General features: G+C 54.7%; 4 protein-coding genes across 4 annotated transcripts; 1 reads left to right on the top strand and 3 right to left on the bottom strand.

Moving 5' to 3' along the window:
• Positions 1–687: 687 nt before the first annotated feature.
• On the bottom strand, positions 688–4,866 carry J4E88_006578 (uncharacterized protein; the record flags this gene model as incomplete). The annotated part of the gene is made up of 2 exons (XM_049400203.1): positions 688–4,413; positions 4,468–4,866. The coding sequence occupies 2 exons, from the start codon at positions 4,864–4,866 to the stop codon at positions 688–690; spliced, it is 4,125 nt and encodes a 1,374-aa protein (XP_049253822.1).
• Positions 4,867–5,647: 781 nt separating this feature from the next.
• On the bottom strand, positions 5,648–6,920 carry DYS1 (Deoxyhypusine synthase; the record flags this gene model as incomplete). Its single annotated transcript, XM_049400202.1, has 2 exons — positions 5,648–6,508; positions 6,708–6,920. The coding sequence occupies 2 exons, from the start codon at positions 6,918–6,920 to the stop codon at positions 5,648–5,650; spliced, it is 1,074 nt and encodes a 357-aa protein (XP_049253821.1).
• A 2,816-nt stretch (positions 6,921–9,736) lies between these two features.
• J4E88_006576 (uncharacterized protein) lies at positions 9,737–15,166 on the top strand (the record flags this gene model as incomplete). The annotated part of the gene is made up of 3 exons (XM_049400201.1): positions 9,737–13,291; positions 13,553–13,918; positions 14,261–15,166. 3 exons carry the CDS (start codon positions 9,737–9,739, stop codon positions 15,164–15,166), a joined length of 4,827 nt encoding a protein of 1,608 aa, XP_049253820.1.
• Positions 15,167–15,683: 517 nt separating this feature from the next.
• On the bottom strand, positions 15,684–17,927 carry J4E88_006575 (uncharacterized protein; the record flags this gene model as incomplete). Its single annotated transcript, XM_049400200.1, has 4 exons — positions 15,684–16,468; positions 16,533–17,014; positions 17,182–17,824; positions 17,921–17,927. The coding sequence occupies 4 exons, from the start codon at positions 17,925–17,927 to the stop codon at positions 15,684–15,686; spliced, it is 1,917 nt and encodes a 638-aa protein (XP_049253819.1).
• Positions 17,928–21,024: the final 3,097 nt, after the last annotated feature.

The following is a 21,024-nucleotide window of genomic DNA, read 5'->3' as shown; positions in this document are numbered from 1 at the left end:
CGCCACTGGCACTACACACTCCAGACATGCACATATCAGCCTTGCGCAAAATGTATCAGGAGCTGTCAGAACAGACGAGATCGAACGAAAATGATTATTTTTGGTATCCATATGCCTTCCGCTATATGCGCCATGCCGCCCAAACAACAAATAACAACGAACAAAGTTATGATGCGAACTGCATGTGCTGATAACCACAAACCCATGTCGCAACTACTGCGTCCAAAAGCACCCTAGGAAGATGCTAAACTGGTACGCTGCGGTCCACATCACCACAAAACTGAAAAGGTAGAAGATCTCAAGGAAATGTAGACTCCAGTATTGTTTACCACTGTTATCTATCATAATGGTGCGCGTTCAGGATTGCCCTTCGCATTGGGGTGATATAATATAAAAAGAAGAAGTGAACGCCTACCCCATTTCCACCTAAACGCCCATCCGTGTGTAGCCCACCCGGGTCCGACCCATGTCTCATTCTAAGCATAAAAACTCCTTGACCCTCATTCCCATACCGTACATCCTGTGTATGCATCCACCTCATACAAGAAAAAAACCGAACAGTTCTGCAGACTACATTGACCCAAACCCTTGCAAAGTAGGTGATCCAAAGTCAACGTCGGCTCCAGGCTGTTCAATTTTTCCTTAGTTTGGCGTGCATCGCTGAACGAGAGTAATGCCCTTACGAGACTAGGCCGCATAGTACAGCTTTATAGAGCTCAGAACTCGCTTCCTGCAGACGGGGCAAGTCTGCACTTCCCGTGCGCACGGCAGACAAGCAACCACATGACCGCAGTCATAGAAGGCAGCTTCGGCGTCTCCTTCCCAGCAGATCCTGCAGAGTTTCTCCGACTCTTGTGCGTTCTTCCAGTGCGTAACGCCCTCGCCGAACTTCTTGTCGTTCTGCCACCCGCCTACATATGTGTTGCCACTGGCGGCCTCGACATAAGTCCCAGTGCCGTGTTGCTGATTGTCGACCCAGTCACCATCGTAGGTATCGCCGTTCTGGAAGGTGTAGAGACCATGACCGTAGCGTTGGGCTAGGCGGAAGGAGCCGCTATATGTAGCGCCAGAGTGATATATTCTAGTACCATGGCCATGAGGATAGCCATTCACAACTTCGCCTTTGTAGTACTCGCTCGAGAAATAGTCGTAGGTGAAGTGGCCTTGTAGCTTGTGTGGGAAGTTGCGAGCGAAAGCGCGGCACTGGAGGTAGGATTGTGGGTCTGCAAGGGCAGCGCGAGCGGCGAGTTCGTTGCGCTTCTCAGCCGAGAGCGGTAACGAAACGATGATGATACACGCGTTGTGTAGATCCACTTGCGCAAAGGTACGGCGATGCTTCAGTGATCGCGTGTTAGTCAGCTCGTCCTCCTCCCACATCTCCATCTTCTTCTTGTCTTCCGTTGGAATTTCAAGCAATGCCACGATCGTGTCATCCAATCTAGCAGACTTAAGTGTAGTATGCGATCCACGAGCTTCTAGGGCTTGCTTTTCCGCGTTCCAGAATTTGAGAAAGAAATAAATCTCATCTGGAGGTGGTTCAGGAGTGGGGTTGCGCACTGGTGGGGGTGGTTGTAGAGGTTCTGCGGGTGTATCAACCGGGGGAGGTGGAGGTGGTGGCAGCAGCATATCCTCTTGTGTGCCACCCATCTCGGTGTCGCTAGGACCTGCACCTGGGATTACAACATCAACAGCCGGTGGATCAACGGCTGGAGTTGGCTCCACTTCCAGCATAGCAGTATCGTTGCGTTGTTCTGAAGGTGCAATAGCGGGCTCATCAGGGTCGCTCATAGGCGTATCCTCCGAATGTGAAGTCATCTGCGGTGGTGGTGGTGGCGGCGGGGTACTGGAAGGCTCGATTACAGTCTCGACAACTTGGATGATATCTGCCGCAACTTCACCCGCCTGGACCGAGGGAGCCTCTGGAACCTCTGGAGCCTCTTTCGGGAGCTCAGGCAGCTTCTCGAAGTCGATGATGTGTACCCAGATGCTCCGGTAATCTGGAGACTCCAGAGTCCATTCCTTGGCATCTATGTGCGGGCTGTAGCTACCGGCTGAGAACTCAATGAGTCCGGTACCGAGGAGGTTCGGTCGGTCCAGAGATCCTTGCGTGGGGTCTAGAAACCAAAACTTTATCTGTCGTGGGTCCTTGACTTTCTTCAAAAGGCCGAACAACTTGTGGCGAATTTCTTTGCATCCGTCATTGCTTGATAGCGTCAATGTGTGGATGAGCTCTGAACCTTCCCACTTCGCATCAAAGAAGTCAAATATACCTGGACCTTCGTGCCCTAGGTATACTCTTGAATCAACGACGCGGAAATCGAGTGTCTTGGGTGGCTGTGCTGTGACCTTCTCTGCCTTATCTTCATCTGTCGCAGAGTTCGGCTCGTGCGTTGGTAATGATGGCATTGGAGGAAGAGAAGATTGGTTCTTCTTGGCCTCTACTTCCCGCTTGAGCCACGCCGGGACATCCCACTGCTCGGATTTGGCGTCTGATACGAATACCGACTGAGCTACATCGTCTCGCACGTACATGGCAATGTATGCCACGGCGTCGTTGCCAGTAATCTGAGTACTACTACGCTTGCCTTCATTCGCATCGACTGCCTCGCGCTTGGGGAGGCATTTGACTTGGCTCTCGTCTTTGCTATCACTGTAGATATACCATCGTGAACCAGGGCCTTCGGGTCGAAGTATAGGTTGGTATATATAGGACTGGAGTGTTTGCTTATGCACAACAAACCCATACAGTGTGTAGGGAGTGTCACCAACTGATATCCAGTCGTCAAGGGTCACTTTGTTCAGCACCTTGATGTGCGAACGCGTCTTCGCGCTGTCGAATTTGTGCCGGTCGAGCTCGATTGTCAACAACTCTGGCAGAGGCTGTCCAGGTATAGTGAAATCAGCCGATTCGTTGACAGCGCGCTGCATACTCTCCACACCTTCCACAGGTACGCGATAGCTGGGTCTACCGATGGAATAGTCGCGCTTTGGTCCACATATAGCGTTAAGCTGGGCGGCCTGAGGTGTCCCTTGAAGTTCTTCTTCGAGCTTTAGGCGCAAGACTTCCCAAGTCTCTATCACATCCAACCTGTGGAGGCCATCGTGTATGCGGTACCACTCTAGTGCATCCAGAATGCCATCAAGGGCAACTGGACCAGCTCCAGGCTCGACTTGAGTGCGAAGCGAGTATAGGACTTGCAGTAAAGCGCTGATGAGTGGCTTCGGCCGAGTGAAGGGCTCCTTGCTAGGGTCCGCAACGACGATACTGTACAACAAGTTTCGAAAGGGCTTGAACAGCATCCACGAGGCAATCGCAGACATCATGTTCCCGCCAGGTGAAAGCATAAGAGCTTGCAGGCCCGTCATTGCGAAACTGTCCCACGGATTCTCACGAATGGGATGCTCCCATAAACAATCCGTCTGGTCTTCCACGACCCGAATGTAAGCAGTGAAGGCAAGTTTGTCCTCACGAAGAAGCGCCATGCGCTGACCATGCTGACGACGGGAAATATCGTAGTGCGGTCCGTGAAAACGAGTCCAGCCCCAATCAGGAGATCCATTGCAGAAGCGATGTAAAGCATTCCGCGAGTAGTTCACGCGAGGCTCTATTGGGTTGTAGAGAACGACCGATATCTGGGCGGCAACGCTATTCCGCTTGGGCATTTGTTTCGATCCAAGAAGCGGAAGAGGCGCGTGTTGAGAGACGACTAGTGCCGTTGGTGCCTGGACGTCTTCCGACTTCGTGCTTTCACTACGCTCTTGCGTAGACGGCTCATGCTGAGGCGGCACGCCTGTCGGGTCGTCTGCTGGCGCATGTTCGGACATGACCATACCTTCGTCAGCCTTCTTCTTTTCACTTGGCTCAGAGGCTTCTTCGCTGTACACGTCTTTGCGAGCGTCCTCATTGTTGTCGTCCTTCGAGTCCTGAACGCTCAGGCATTCGAGATAGACGCTTAGATAATCTGAATCGTTCCCCTTAGGATAAAACTTGATCTGCCATTGGTGGCCCCCAATCGTGACGACATCAGACTTCATAAGCACTTCATGGTTCGGCTTTTCCTGGGTCCCATTATACGCATCGATTGCCCAGTGGATGCGTCCTACTTCACCAGCAGTATACTCCGGATGTTCTAGAGGTTTGAACGCCTCGCTCTCCCAGTATTCGTGGTCTAGAGCACTGTGTTCACCCCTCTCCTCGATCATCTTCACTTCGTCCTCGTCAGGCGATGACAAGTCTTCTGGAAGTGCGTGCCACGGCGGGAGGCCATCGTCGTCGTCGTCGGATCCTGAATCAGAGCGAGGGGGGTCGACTGGTGGCGGGGGAGGCGGGGGCTGTGTGCTTGGATCAGCAGGGGGAGGTAGTGCGTCGAGGTCTACGGGTGGAGGAGGCTCTATGGGAATGATGGTCGCTGTCTGAGGCAGGTTAGCACTGGTGCAAATACAAGCCAGTAGAAGACATTGTCATACCGTTTGCTCTGGCGCAGGCGATGTGGGTGAAGTAATGGTAGCTTCTTGTGCTTCAGCCGGGCTGTTCTGTGGTAACGGCTCCGTCTCGGCATCCGGTGTAACGTCCATAGCGTCCTCATCTATAGCCGAGATATCGACAGCGATGGTGTTCGTGGAAGCATCGCGATGGGTGGGCTCATCTCCATCTTGCATATCTGCATCGCCCCGGTCGTGGTTTTGGCCTGTAGAAGGCATTGTGTTCGCGGAAGCGGAAGCGCTCATGTTCGATCCGGCTGCAGGCGGTGGCGGCGGCGGTGGAGGTGAAGCTGGCGTCTGCGCATGGAGTACGGGGTTTGGTGAGTGTGGCGGGCTGGAGAGCTGCTGGCTAAAGTGCAGTGGTGGCTCTACGCTGACGCTCATGTTTGCTGCAGCGGTAGGGGCGCATGTGAAAGTGGAGAGCGGGCGTTTGACGGGCGGGAGTGCAGGTAAAGCTGGGTAAAAGTACAAATGGAGAGATGAGTGAGAGAGGATATGCACGAGGCTGCACGACAGTGGTGTGTTGCTTTTATCGGTGAGTGCAGCAGGCTAGTAGCGTTATCGCGTCGACGAGGGTGTATGGATACAATGAGCAGCCGACGTGTGCTTCTGGAGATATGGCTCGAGACTGTAGAAATTGGAGTTGGAGAAGAAGGAAAGATAACCTGGGCGTGGCTGGAGCTTGACAAGGCTGCAGCCTACCAGCATGCGGCACGATTGCCAACAGAGGTACAGAGTGAGGCGGTAAAGCTACCTGGGAATCGGCTGGCCCACGCGCTGCGCTATCCCGAATCGAAGGAGCTTTGGCGTCAGCGCCTTCAACCTGGAGGCTCTGCGCCCTTTACAGCCTCTCCGACGACGCGCTCCAAAGGTTGACTCATCGCACAAGGCTGCGCGGACAAGGCGCATTCGTCGTCATCACGGAGCTCTCAGCTCCCTTATCGATTAACCTCCACAGTGACCGGCTAGGCAGTCACGCTAGAGCTTTGAGACTAGTGGGGAAGGTGGGCCCGTCCGCGCCTTCCCTGCGTCCGCTCTCCGCACCAACAACGTTGCTCCATACAGCAGTCGTCCTTACATGCCAGCCCACTTATTCCGGTCAATCAACAACATGGTCTTTATTGCACGAGCTATTGGAGTGCTGCATGGCGTATAGCGCCTGTTGTTATTGCCCTTGCGACCTTTGGACCCGTGCGAAAGTGGCCGCAACAATGAGCGGAAACACCACCGTCGCCTCTGCGTACACCTTCACGCTATCTCCATCTAGCTTAATCTTTCCCCAGCTGACAGCTTCGTCTGGCCGTGCGCCTGCATCACTCCCGTCAAATTCTTGCGCAGTGTTGATGTACACCGCGCTGTCGGCTCCGTTGCGCATCAGGTTCGCATTGGCGATGTGATGCTTCACCAGTCCTCCGCCCAGGACAATCATGCCCGTCCTCTTCGCTCTCACGGCGATTGTGTTTATCCTTCTAATGTCCTCTACGATATCGACGCGCAGCTGCTCTGGTGATGACTTGAATGTGTGGAAGTACAGCATGTCGCCCAGGCTTCCGTCTGTCAGCGCTGGGCAGAAGACGGGGATGTCGTTCTTCCACGCCCAGTAGTAGACTGATCGTTCGTCGTTGATTTCCTTGCCCAGACGGTGGATGACCTTGCTAGGCGTCCAGTACAATGGCTCGTCCGTTTTCTTGCTCGCTTCCTGCTCCTCCAGCATCTTGTCCAGGATGGGCACTACCCAGTCTTCGAACGCGCAGTAGTTGCTGTTAGGCACGACAAGATTGCCGATGCGGTTCATGCCCTTTTGGCGCAGTCCAGCGCCGGGAGTGGAGAAAGCGCCGAGGTATGTCGGCGCGAGGCATTTGATGAAGTCCTCTTCGACGCCGCCTGCGGTCGTCACGATGGCAGAAACGTGTTTGTGCTGGACCAGGTACCGCAGCGTCTCGCGCAGCCCCGAGGATATCAGATTTGACGTGTACCCAAGGAATATCGTCGTGGGCTCCTTGGTCTCAGGGTCTCTCCATGCGCGCTGTTATCTGTTAGCAGCGAACCCAAGCTTCTCAATGCGGTGGTGTCGCGTCGCCAAATCAGGCTAAATGATTCGTCTTTCGGGACCGCGCACGGACGGGAGATTCCCGGCATACGCAAGTGCTGTCTCCGCACTTGACGCTGACACGCCGCAGCGGCGCAGCACGCGCATTCGGATATTCCGGGCAGAAGCAACTCACCATGTCGTTGATGATGCGTACAGCCTCTCCCACCGAAGTCGCCTGAAAGCCCATGTTGGCATAGCCGCCCACCAGCTCCTCGACAGTGATGCTGCGCGACGCATACTGGTTGAAGTCGATGCCCTGCACCTCTTGCGCACCCTCAGGCACGGGCTCGGATGGCTTCAAGACTGCATCAGTGGCGCCGGTAGGGGCCGAAGAGTTGCTAGCCATGGCAGTGGGCAATCTCGGTTGGGCAGTCGCTGCAGCGGCACTATCGCAATGTTCTGGCGCGTCGTCGGGCTGCTCGGCGTTCTCTGGACGGTTGCAACTCTCGTACTGTGCTATTTGTGAGTCGGTGCGGCGGCAGATTTTGAGGAAAAAGAAGCCCCCACACCTGGGCACCCGTGGATTGGAGCTAAGGCATGGCAGTCTAATCCCTGCTCGTGTGAGGCTAGTTCTCGGGTCGATCCAGCTAAGGAGACTGCCAGCCCTTCTGTCATCAACTTGTGGGAGGGCCACGGTGTCGCATCATCGCACAATACTCCCGCCGGTCCTCCAGGCGTGCATCGTGTCCAGCATCTGCCGTGCAGCGGTGTCTGTCCGTGTTGGTGAAGGGGCCCGGGCTGGGATCGTCACCAAATCCCCTAGTGGAGCCAGGGCTGGAATCTGAAGCAAAACCAGCGGCTGCCCACCCCTGCAGATAATCGAAATGTCCAACTGCAGACCAATCAGAGGCCGGCTGTCATGTCTGGATGGATTCCCCTCGCTAGGCCGTTGCAGGCCAGCCGGGGCGTCCATTTTGACTTGCAGGCATCCGTCATGGCTGGGTGTGTCAGTGCTTCGTTCGTGTTCTGGTCTCCTCGACGTTCCCTTTCTCATCATCACACCTACCTTGCGACAACGACCCTCTCCACGACACTATGCTGCCACGGCCCAGCGGCGCACAGCCTGGCTAAAGAGCCACTCCATTCTTCGTTTCCAGCATCGACAAGGTGCTGCCTCACGTGCCCAGGCCTCTCTCACAAAGAGACCCAGCGCCACGTCAACGGGCTGCAGAGCATCTTCAACACGGCGCCAGACTGCCTTTGTTGACCGCTGCGCGCTTCTCACACTCTCCAGTATCTCCAGACGACTTTGCCTGACCTCCAGGGCCAGTTTGACGCGTTTACGGCACGAAACGGGCGTTTTGGGCGTAAAGGCGACAATAGCAGATCGAATCTCAGCTCCCGGCGCCGAGCAGCTGCACCTGTTCCACCACGGATCGGGGTTTGGCGCTTTCCCTAATTCCCTGGTTTCGAAGCACGGGCCTTGCCGCTAGCGCCTCGTCTACCACGGCTTGCAAACACGAACCTCGACTGACACCCTGTGGTTGACGTCAACCTGGGACACAACAATTCGCCGGCCAATCGCGCGATCACTCTTGAGATTACACACGACGGTACATCAAAGGAACCCTTTTTCTTTTCTGCACCATCCGTTTGCTACGACCACTGCACGCGATCCGGGCCTGCTCTTACGACCGAGATTTCCAATCCGCTTTGACATACGACCTTTACCTGTGCCCATGCCGCAATCGCAAGTTCTTTGTACAGTAAGCAACCACCAACATGTCTGCTTCACGGTATCCGGAGAACGGCAGATATCCCCGCGACAGGTCGCCGCCCTACCGGGATCGAGATCGAAGACCATCCAACTTTAGTAGCGGTTACCCCCCAAGGGGTAACGAAACCTTTAGACCAAATGCAGAGCCTGGCGGCTTCTCAAGAGAAGTACCGAAAGGTCCAAAATCTCTTTCCGATGCGCCACGTGGCCCGCCAGTGGGTCCACCATCAGGTGCATCTGCAGCGCCACGCGATGATAGAGGCCGAGGATTTGCTGGCCGAGGTGAAGCTACACCACTACGTACCGCGCCACCATTAAGCAGCGGTCCTGGGTTTCCGCACAACTCCCAAAATTCCTGGAGGGCAGATCGTGACCGAGACCGCGACTTTGATCGGCGCGAGCGACGGCCGACCCCACCAAGGCGCTCACCTATCCGGGACTCAAGAGATCCGCGCGATCAGAGGGACTTTGTACCGCGAGATTTGGATGTCAATCGCGCACGGCGAAACTCACGAGACGGCCCCCCTTCAGCTGGTTCCACCTACTCTGACCCCCCACTCCCCGGTACAGCTTCATCGTATCGTGGCGGAGGCATTGGCCGCGGACGAGGCGGGTTTTCTGGGCGCGGTCGAAACTTCCACAACGATGACCGGGAAAGACACCACGACTCACGTGATCGCATTCCGGAACGGACATATCGGCCGCGGAGTCGGACACCCCCAAGGCGCCAGGAGCGAGACATTCGGGAAGATCGCGATTTCGACAGGAGAGAACGTGATGATCGGAGGTTCCCCAGAGAGTACGACTCCTACATCGGCCCAGCAGGTGCTGCGAAACCAGGACTACGGGCGTTGGACACACACCGAGGTCCGGGCCCTTCTGATCTGAGGCATCTACCTGGTACGCCTACGGGGCCAACCCCGCACTCATCTCACCATGCCTCTCCGTCCGACAGGCTAGGGCCTCAGGGAGATACTTACTCAAGACGATCTTCTGTTGCCATCGATCCTCTCTCTGCCAAGGATCCTCGGCGGGAGCCAGGGAAAGACGAGGCTCTCCTGGCCAGCCGCGCTGAAGCGTCCAGGGAGAGGTACGCTCCGCGTGCTTCATCGCCTCCTGCTTCCATTCCAGCCTTCGGTGGGTCCAATGTTTGGAGGGCGCCCATCTCTGACAACAAGCCAAGCGCTGCGACAGTAGCACCACCGAAGCCTGCTCAGCCTACTCCTGTTTCTACTACTAACACCTCTGTCGGTCCTGCCACACCTGCTGCTCCTGTTACTCCTGTGAAGGCGGCAGTAATCCCAACTGCACCAAAGGCAACCATTCCCCCAGGCCTCTCGACACTACCACCCACTGGGCCAAAAGCTGACCGGGCGCCGGATCGTCCGCTGCTTGGAGAGGTACCAAAGCAAGAGAGCAGAGTGTCTCACCCGGCTCCAACACGTATGGAACCACCTTCTATTCCTCCTACTGTTGTTCCATCTCAGGTCACTGATGTACCAGGCTCAGACAATGTAACTGCCAAGGTCCCGATCTCGCCCCAAATGGCTGCGCCCCCTAAAGCTCCCACGATGGTACCATCAGCTCCACTAACCGCTCCTACTGCGCCATCAGGTGCTGCGAAGTCGCCTCCACAAGGCCCTGCTGCACGACCGCGTGCACCACCTACAGCTCCTCAAGCGGCACGAGTCAACGTATCCCCATCGTTCTCAAGGGCGACTCTTCCACAGTACACACCTCGAGATGCATCTCCCAGTGCGAATCCTTCAGGGTTTGGTCCGCGTAATGGTGGCGGAGGAGGCCCTGCGATCAACACATCCCCGCAAAGCTTACCAGCGAATATACCTACGGGCCCCAAAGCCGACCGCACTCCGATGGCTCCTAGGCCACTTTCATCCTATCCGCAATCGGACAGGCCTGGCTTTCCTCCCGCTAGAGGCCCATTGAGCGGCGGTCCTAAGAGCATGCAATGGGTACGGCCTGGATTCAATTCGAGCCGACCGTCGGTGCCAACCAAGCGCGAATTCCCGGCTGAGGATCGTGAACGACCGTTCGGTACTGCCCCTAAAGCTCCTCGACTCGAGCATAGCGTCTCTGCTGCACAGATCCAGCGTAATACACAAGCTAAATCAGTATCACCGTCATTTTCACGCATTCAAACCGAAATCGAAAGACCGAGAGAACGTGCGGTATCCGCAGAGCGTCCTGTGGTGCCCTCACCCAAACCTACTCCGATCGAGACTAGGCGACACTCTGATGTCGTCATGGCAGAAGCGTCACCTCGAATGGCCAAGCCACCCATGTCGGCTGCGTCGTCTGCCCCGGAAGCTCTGCAAGACTCTGACGACGATCTTGATCTTGACGAGGACGACTTCGCTGAGTCTGAGGCGAAATACAACCGAGAGCGAGCACGTCTAGAGGCCAAACGGGTCGATCTGAGTGCTCCGCACTTGCGCGCTACAACTCCCTTGCAGGAGATTGTTCTGCTGTCATGCCTCAATGTCGAGCATCTTCCTCAAACACAGCCAGATGTGGTGTCCGTCGAAGAGACAAGCACACCCTTTCCCCAGGAGCAGGAAGAGTCACATCTTTCACCTGTGCAAGCACGTCATGTGGAACCAACCACTAATCAACCTGCTCCAGAGAGTATCACGGCAGATCTACCGACACCTAAGGCGGAAGAGTCCGAGGATGTCGAGATGGAAGACAAAGAGGAGACTGAAGAGAGGTCGGCTGCACCCGCAACGATGGCGCTTCGCCTACGACGTGAGACCTCTGCAGAGCGGGAAACCTTACCCGACCTCAGTTCGTTGCCCTATCTAGGCTCAGGCCCGCCAACGCCTCTATCGGACATTGGGCAAGACCGACCAAACCTATCTGACGATATCATGAACGCCATTCGAAGCAAATTACGCAAGAGCATCGAGCCTGAGCTTAACACTGATCAGATTCTCGAACGATACGCAGCTGCATATAGAGCGTGGCGTGTGTCCATCCGTCCCTTGGACGAAGAGCGTGACCAAGACGATCAGGATAGACAGCCGTCAGCCGAGCCAACACTGAAGGCTGTCACTCCCGATGTACAAAATGCTGCGATGACAGGGATTCTGGATGGGTCGCTCGCTCCTACAGGCCGGAGGAGCCACGCGAGTCGATGGGCTACTGAGCTTGATCTGGAAGCTGTCATCAAAGAGTCTTTGAAGACTGCCGAAGAGGAAAAGTTAGGGAAGAAAGACAAAGAGCCACGCAAAGCCATGGCTGACCCGGAGAAGGAGGCCGATCTACCATTGGAACTTACCGAGGCAGAGGCTCAGCGCAGAAGATTCATCGACACTAACTTCCAACGCGAACCCGGTCAAGGGATTTTCGTGTTTCACTATGAGCCGCCAGAGGATGACTTCACCCCCGAGGAACACAGGGTCATGGTACATAACTACAAGGATCAATACGCAAAGAAGTGGGGTAAGCTGGCCGAAGTTCTTTACAAAGAAGTTGGAACCGAACGTACCTACAAGGATTGTATCAATCATTACTATGCTACCAAATGGGGCAGAGAATACAAGGGTAAACTCCGCAAAGCTCGGGCTCCCAGGAAGCGTGGTGGAGCCGTTGGTCGTGGTCGTGGAGCTATCGCCAACATGGACCGACCCGAAGGACCAGGAGAGGACGGTTTGCCCTTACCAGTCACTGAGACTGGGCGGCCTCGACGCCATGCGGCTCCCAAATTTGGCCCAACCGAAACTGAGTTCGACCCGATCACAGGAATGCCCATACCAGGCCGAGCACGCAGGCAAACTGACGCCGACGACACGCAAGAAAAGGCCATGCGGCGTGGAAAACCGGCGAAGGACAAGGTTGGCCGGAAGGCGAAGAATACGCCACTCGCGGCCGTTCCTATAGGCTCACCTGTCAAGGTCGATCGTAAAGACAAGAACATGGGAGTCAAGATGGAGGACGACCTTGGCAAGCGGCCCATGAATGATATGCCAATACCCATGCCACTTATCCCTATGGAGGATCAGATGATGCTGGCAGGAGATTTGCAGCAGCTTTCTGGCCTGCCTGGCAGTCTTATGGATCGACCGAAGACACAGGCTGGTGCCAGACCTGGCCCATCTAGCTACTGGTCCGTCTCCGAGTTACAAGACTTCGATAAGAATGTTGCACACTTTGGCACGGACTGGATTGCAATTGCAAACCATATGGGCACCAAGACGCACACTATGATCAAGAACCAGTATCTGCGTCTTGTCGAAAGTGGCAAACTAGACTTGGAGCAGACAGCAAAAGAGGCGGATGCTCGAAGGGAACGAGGTGATGATCTAGGTCCACCGCCAACACCGACTCCAGCACCCAAGAGACGATACGAGAGCACACAAGCGGGACCTATCCGCCCCATCGCACCTACGCCTGAACATGGGTCTCTGCCTCCGAACCCGCTTGTGCACCCAAAATTATCTCCTCCGCATTCAACTCCTTCTTCGAGATTCTCCACTATCGCCCAAGCACCTGTGCAGAGCAAGCCCATGGTGCCTCCGCCCGGATATTCTGCCCTACCAGAGACTAGCCTGGCGTCTGTACCCTCGATACCACCACAGCAGTCGCCGCCCGCTCCCCCTCAGCGTGCACCGCCGCAGCATCATCACCAACACTCCATGTCGCAGCATAAGTCGCAGCCGCAAGGGCCACGAGCTGGATACTTTTCCGAAGACCTACCTCCACGTTTCGAGTCCCGGCCACCTTCACAACCTGCCGGCAACCAACAGGCACACCGGCCATTGCAACAACATGCGCCTCCACAGCCTCGCGTTCAAGAGCAACACCACTCGCCTCTCTATCGTGGACTTCACTTTCAGGAGCGAGACGTTGCGGGTAGACCTGAAGTTCAGCAGGAGCAGGAGGCTCAGCGCCGGTTTCATGAACACACACGTCGCATCTCACAGGAGATGTCACAGCATAGACCTTTTGCTCCCGGTGGTGCACCGCCGATCATGCCGCCAGTACGTTCGAACTCTGGGCTGAGATCACCAGAACACCGTCCGTTGCCGTTCTCGCACTCTCGACACTCATCGCAAGCGCAATCGCTCAGCCAAACGGTGGCCGATGTGTATTCTCCGAGTCATAGTACTAGCCACAGTGCGCAACAGCTGCCGCCACGGTCGACCATTCTTACACCGCCTGTCAAAGAAGAACCTAGAAATCCTCCTCCAGTTAGCCTTCCCCCAGCTCAACCCCAAGCGATGCTTCACACTCAATTACAGCATCCTCAGCGCGGCCCACCACCTATGCAAAACACACCTCCACCTGCAGTAACAAAGCCGGCTGTCGAACCACGCAAGTCTAACTTGATGTCCTTACTGAATGACACCGATCCTGAGGAGCCCAGACGTAAGAAGCCAAGCGAACAAGGTCCGCCATCGCATACCTCTACACCTCTGCAATCAGCACCAATCGCGCCTCCTCCTCCCACGACGCAAAGCTACACGTCATCGTCAAGACGCCCGCTCTACGAAGATTCTATGGCTGCTCAATCTCCGTATACCCGTCCAGCATCGTATGCTCAGCAGTCTTCACTTGCAAACGCAACATCAAACAGGCCGATCGACCTGACTGAGGACAAGCCGTCAGTAAGTAGGCCAAGTCTGCGCGATACTTGGCAAGCCCAGCAGCCGTTCCACCGAGGGTTGTCTCAGACTCCACAGATCACGTCGCTTTCTTCAACACCGACCGGCCTGCCTCAGCCGCCCAATGTCAACGATAGAATGTTCAGCAATCACCGTTCTGTCTTCTCCCAGCATAACACTCCACGTCAAAACCCGACACCCCCACCTCTTGCCGGCTTCAACAACTCTCCAAATCCGCATTCGCGCACGTCGAGCGTGAGTGGGCCACCTGGGTCGTTGCCTCGACATGGTGTTCCGAGCACCACTGCAGCACAGCATGCGCAAGCACTGAGTGCATCATCACAGATCCTGCAGCCGAACCCATACGCCCAAGTTGATCCGCCGGGCAGTGGTGTCCCGCCACCTGGACCTATGGGGATGCGGCCCAGTCCGCACCTGTCGACAAGCCACATAGCACAGCAGCAGAGGGACTCATCCGGACGCAACGATCATTCGCAGGCCTCAAACGCAAACCTATCGTACTCGAACCCACAAACGCCCAACGAGCATCCAGCCCACCCTTTTCAAGGGTTGAGTAGACTGACGGAGCCTTATCGTCCTCGCGATCCTCGTGAGGCCCACGATTTTGATCCTCGTCACTCGGATCGCGACACCGGCCGTGAGTTGTCTCAAAGGGCCGATTATCTACGTGAACAGCTTTCCAACCCCGCGCTACGTGCGCCAGGTCCTCCAATGCATGAAGATCTGCGATACCAACCCCAAGATCGGGGATATCTCTCGCAACGCTCACAGACTCCGCTTTCTAGGCCGGAGCACGGCCAGCCTCCACCTTTGCAGCATCCTCCGCACTCGTCTCTCGGAGTAGCAAACCACTCTCTTTATGGTCAGCGCCCTCCCGAGGAACCACAACATCACTTCATGCGCAATCCTCGTGATCGCAGCATGACGGACCGTATCCGCGAGGAGCAAGCCCAAGCTCAAGCTCAACACCAGGCAGCGATGAATCGAGAAGAGCATATGCGAAGAGAAGCTGAACAAAACTCAAGAGAACGTGAGATGCGCGAACGAGATGTACGAGATGCGCACTACAGGGACAGCATCATGCGAGGAAGACAAGATATGAGGGGTCCACCGCCACCACAACCCACTTCAGGGCCAGGATCAATCCACGACCCTCGGCCACCTACAGGACCCATGGACTGGACGAGCGGTGTAAGGCATCCGCAGGACCGTGGTCCATGGCAACGCTAGGGGGTCAGCTCGATTGACGTTTCGGATATTACATGCTCTACGCATATGATTTCTTTTGTGTCTCAGTAGATAGCTTCAGCGTTCCCGGCGTCATGTTTCTTGACGCCTTACTTGTTCATGTTTAAGAGAAAGGATGAGGGTCATGCCGCGCGGTAGTCTTGCCTTTGGCGTTTGGCGGCGCTTGTCCTGCCTGTTTAGTTTTTGTTATACCAGAGCGAGTGGTTTGGAAGAGCAGAAAGAGATGGCTTTTGGACCTTTCTTGTAGAAACTTGTAGTGTATTATACGTAGCTGTCGAGCTAATTGCGAAATGTTCTGAATGAACTTGACTGCTCTGATGGGCTTGATGCTGGTGAAGCAAAGCCTTCTACGCGTGTGAGACTACTCTGCAATGCATTGGTGTATCTGCCAATCATGGTGTTGTTGCTCGCACGGCAACCTCTTTTGCTGAACAGGCAGCGGATAGCCCAATTATACAGTGCCGGCTACGCCAACCCCTCTACCAGGTCCACGTAAACCTCAACGCTGATACGCCTCCGCAACAAAGCCATCCCACTCCCCCTTAAGATCGTCCTCCAAGCTGTCACCGGAATCCCTCATACCCTCAAACGCCAACGATCCAGCACCCGGCACCTCATACAAACACCCTTCCATCGACCCATCACCAGAGAACGTCATATAACCCGTACACTTGCGACCAAACGTCAGCTGTCCAGTCTCCAGATCGCGAAGACGCCAGCCAAGCGAACAGGGTTGGCCTAAACTATCGGAGTCGCCGGGGCCGGGGTTCATCTGGATGATTCCGTCCCAGGCGCCCCAGCGGAATGTCGCCCACCAGATACCGCGGGAGGGATCGCGGGCGAGTGTGAGGTCGAGGTTGTAGTCGTTGAAGGTGGAGCTGGCGGTTTCGCAGGAGATGGAGTAGGTACCGCTGAGGAGGAGGGGTGGCGAGGGTTGGTAGTAGTTCGGGTAGGGGTCGGTCTTGATGTGGGGTGATGGGTACATTCGGTCGGGGCTGGGCTGGTACTGCTCTTGCTTGATGCGCGACCGTGAGGGTGTCGATGGTGGCGCGGAGACGCGGCTCTCTTGCTTGATGTTGGAAACAGATCGCCTGGCGGTCGGTTCCTTCTTGACGAGTGTTTTCTTTGGCGCTGGCTCTTTCTTGACTCTCGCAACTTTCTGTGGTGTCGCTACCGGGCTAGGGGCGTTGCTAACAGCGCGCTTGCGTTTGGTTGGCGCTGGCTTCCTTGGGGTGTTGTTGCTCGCCTGCTGCGCGTCCATATACTGGCTCAGCGACGCTCCTCCTAAGGCCAAGTTGACTTCGATATAGGATTAGCAGCGTCAAATATCAGGAGTCTTTAAGCGTACCAGTGACGTTGACACCGCCATTTACACCCTGAGAGCTTCCAAGATCTGGCTTGCTAGTAGTGCTCGACTTAGGCGCCTGCTTGCTCACTGCACCACCATTCTTCTTCAACTTCCGGTTCTCCGCCTCCCATTCAGCCTTCAGTTCGCTCTCGACCTTCAAAACCCATGCTGGTACCTCAAGTTTGAACTGGTTCATAGCATTCAGGAGTCGCACTTTCGCCGCGTTCTTGTCCTTGGTGACCGGTAGTCCATAGTGAATGAGTTGGGCGGAGTAGAAATGCCACACCTGGTCTTTCGCTGGTGTCGCGACTTCAGGCTTTCGACCCTTGCTGTAGAGATTGGGGGCTTCCGGGCGGATGAGAGCCGCGAGTTCGGCGACACTCGCGCGTCCGTGGTGGTTTCCGTTGCCAGGGTCTGCGTAGAGGACGGATGAGTAGAGGAAGTCGCCACGGCGGGCTGGAGGGGCGGATGTCGCCATGTATCTTGAAGTGATGGGTATCGAGATAGATTACAATTTTCCAACAGATAGAACGCGGAAGATATCCGCGAAAGGGTGTTGCAGAGTGGTAGAGCGGATTGTGTGGGCCGACGGTAGGCTACCAACCAAAGCTTGAGTCCGTGCTTGGTCAGAGGAACATCTACGGTTCACTCTTCTACACCCAAAGTTTCCTCGGCGCTTTCAAACCCCGAGGACTGTGTTTCCTCTTCTAGCTTCACCCTGATTTGTTCCTCGGCTTTCGCCTTTTCTCTCTTTTTCTTTGTTTCCGGACTTCCGTATTCTTTATCGAGATCGGATACGAGATTGAATATATTGCGCAGAAAGTTGGTGTAGAACTGGGTGTCAAAGGCTTGATGTCGTCGACACAGAATCTTCTCCCAATCGTTCTGGTGCTCGTGAAATGCGCAACTATCCTTTACATCGTCATACAAACGCTCACGTAGATGTGGATCTTTTGGTTGGGAGGCTATAATCCACATCACTTCGGCAAGCCAATCATGAGAGAAGCATTTTCTGATGTCTGCTGCAGTCGTGGTGTTCAACGGATAACCGACGAAGACGAAGGCCATCCACTTTAGCAAGAAGATTCGGAATGGCGAATTCGAGAGCAGAGATTTGTCCAAGGCGTCTCTGTCGATCTTCTGACACAGAATACCCGTGGGTCTTTCAAGGTCAACCATCAAGGTCATAATGTCCTGCCTCAACAGCGGCACGTCGTAAACTTCTGCAAAAACATACAAGCGGAGGAACACGTCGCCGTAGAAAGCTGAAATTGCTGTTTCCTGGCGGTAATCTGTGATGCTATTAGCATGTAAAGGGCAGCAGCAAGTAGCGCAGTAATGTACTTCTTGGAACCAGCCAGTCAGGGTTGCTGTTAGGCTTCCTATACCTCGCATTCTCCGTCTCCGTAGTGTCGATCGGGGTAGAGTTCTCATGCCGTGTGGCTTGCGCGTATAGCCAATCCTGGTAGAGGCGGAATATGTCTGCCCTGGTATCAGGCAAACTTATTGACCACACCTCTGTTTCGAGGAGGAGACCCCCAAATGCTTTGCGAAAATACCCAGAGTAGAAACATGCGATATCTTTGTGAACTGTGACGACAATGTCATCAAGATCAAGGCGAACAGTGACGTGCGCTTGGCTTATCGTGCTATCGGTACGGATCAGTTTAGTTGACCAATCGAGAGGTCAATAGTTGTGATTCGGGTTAGAGCTTGCTGGATTCGATGAGACTCACGAGAATGTCGGACGTTTGGATCTGTGGCTGGTCAGTTGGGCTTCGGCTGGTCTCTTAGCAGCATTTTCCATGGTTATTATGGTGACTTTGAAAAGGGCCAGTGAATTGATCCAGTCTCGCTCGCGGGTTTTGGGGAGAGATATGGGAATCGACCTGTGACTGAAGGGATAGTTTGGGTACAGGTGCTGATGTTACGAGCTGAACAGAGATTGCGGGCCCCGGAGGCACCTCGGGAACTGTTGAAGCTTGACGCGTGTGACTATTTGAGACTAGCGCGACTTTGACGCGTCTTCGGCCCTATCTTCGCATACAACATCTGTTCTAGTATCAATCATGAACAGAAGGCCAATACGTTGCAGCTCGGTAGTCGTTCAGACTAATGTTAACACCCGTACATGGATTTGTTAAGATCTCGACTCATATACCCAGGCAGGAGCAGGCCTTTGGAGACGGGTTGACGCGTGAAATAAAGACAGTCTCAGCTCAACCACCGTGGAGCAAGACCTCATAGTCATCGTATGCTTCCAAATCTTCCCAATTGCTTGAGGGTGGCCCCATTTCTGACCTACCATCCACTCCTCGGGGAATTGTGAATGAAAAGGTCGAATCTGATGGCAGTCTAACACCGGCGGAGGAGGGCATCGCCGTATGATCTTTCTTTTCCAACATGCCAGCCTCATACTTGGGGCTTTCCTCCGTCTGCGCATGTGGCTTTGACTCCAGCATCGCATCCTCCATATCGTAAACCTCGCTCATGCATGCTCGCAGAAAGCTAGAGAACCAGAGTCCTTCTTTCTGTTGTCTCATTTTGCAGACCGCAATCGCTTTCTTATCACCCTTATGCTCGTGGAAGTTGCAAGAGTCACATAACTCTTCCTGAAGCTTTCGTTTGGTCGAAACACCTTTCATAGGCATAGCGACCGACAACAGATCGGTTAAGAACGACTTGGGATAGCTTCCCCAACCGTCTTTAGATGCCCCTACGGAATGTACTGCGCGTTTCATGACAGCATATCGACAAAGGGGGGAAGTAGAGGGTAGGTTACGGTAGAGTCTCCGGATGCATGTACTTGTCCACCCGTCTGTGCAACCATTATTGTGGTTGTTGTAGGTTGCAAGCTCGACTAGCAATGTCATCACATCGTTCCGCAGCTGTGGTGTATCATAGAAGTCGGCAAAAAGGTACAGGCTAACGAGCGTTTTCAGATAGTAGTGGCGCTTTTGCAATAAGAATTCTTGTCGAGTTAGCTTCTGTCAGATCTGGTCGATGGCAAATCTCACCTTCTGTTGCTACCCAGTCGGCGGCTTTTGACCAAGGTTTTGGCGGCGCCAGTACAGGAGCGGTAGATTCCTCATCGGCTATTCAGTCGTCAGTTCTAGCTGATCAGATCAGGAGACTTCGCATTCTAAGCTGATGTACCTTTTCCATCTTTCGCCGAGTCACTCTCTGGACTGCTTTGATTATCAACGCAGTCTACTGACCAGACAGTGGACCGTCCATATATCCAAAATTGGAATAGCCTCATTGTCGAGGCTGTGACACCCCCAATGGAAATCGATTTGTCTTTAGACTCGCGGAATTCAGACTTGAATGCCGCGGCAAAGTAAGGCGATTGAGAGCATAGTGAGTCCCTATGCAGCATGTATGTCTGCGGACCCTCATCATCACCATCACCATCAATGTTGATCGTAACGAAGGTCTGGTCCCGGGATCTTGTCATCAAACTTAGTCTATAATCATTCACAATAGCTGACATGGTCGAAACCACGTCGTTTTTGCAGGTTATAACGAAAGATTCGCTTGCCCGAAATAGGCACGTACAGTAGAGCTGGCCTATTCCGCTTCGTCTGCGTGGCGGAGGTTGAACCGGGGGTCTCCATCACAAATCAACACACTGGAGGTATGTATATCCCAGGATACCGAAAAGCTCGTACTGGAATGACGGTAAGTGGCGTTCACTGTTGAGGTTCGCGGAGTGTACATGCGCGATGGAAGGGAAAAGGCGGTGGAACACGCCCGGGCGCCACGCGCACCACGTGCTAACGACTTCTGTGTTAGCGCATCTTCCACAGCGCGCAACCACGGAACGACCACTATCACGACACTGTCTCCACTTCAAACCAACTTCAACATTACACCGTTGACTTGATGTTTCCGGTCCCCAAAGCACCGCGAGCTAGGGGCGTCCTCTTGTGGCAACCCACTAACTTTCCGCCACCCTTGAACGTGGACGATGCGTCGGCTACTTGACGCCCCGAAAGTAGGCAGAGGAGCTACTCAGGAAACAGCGGCATGTGTATCCTCTGACTCGAGGTAGCATCGCTACGTTAAAAAGAAAGACTACAAGCAAATTACCCTGCTTTCGGCGACGGCAAGCTACAGCCACAACATCATCTCCCACACAACCACTCACAGACCGCGCGTAATTCTCCTGAACGCACACACATTGCACCCCTACAGCCGGCGACACAAAGTCCCGGAAAGAGAAAACATGGCGCATGGACACGCCGCTCCCGTAAGCGTACCGCAGAGCCTGCCTACACATGGCGAGACGCACCCGTAAAAAGCACCCACTCGAGCAGGCTCAGGGATACTTCTTCGAGCTTTCTAGCGCGAAGCTACACATGCACCCTGAGTTTTTTCTTCCCACCACATACCACATAATCGTACGACATGCTGGCACATAGTTCAAGCCATAAGCGAGAGGTACCAATCGGCAGCCCTCCGAACGGGTGCTCCCATGACGGCTTTTTGG

Source organism: Alternaria novae-zelandiae (assembly GCF_023758075.1).
Source record: "Alternaria novae-zelandiae strain BMP 2774 chromosome Unknown scaffold_13, whole genome shotgun sequence".
Classification (NCBI taxonomy): Eukaryota; Fungi; Ascomycota; class Dothideomycetes; order Pleosporales; family Pleosporaceae; genus Alternaria; species Alternaria novae-zelandiae.
This window is presented reverse-complemented; position numbering and strand designations above follow the sequence as displayed.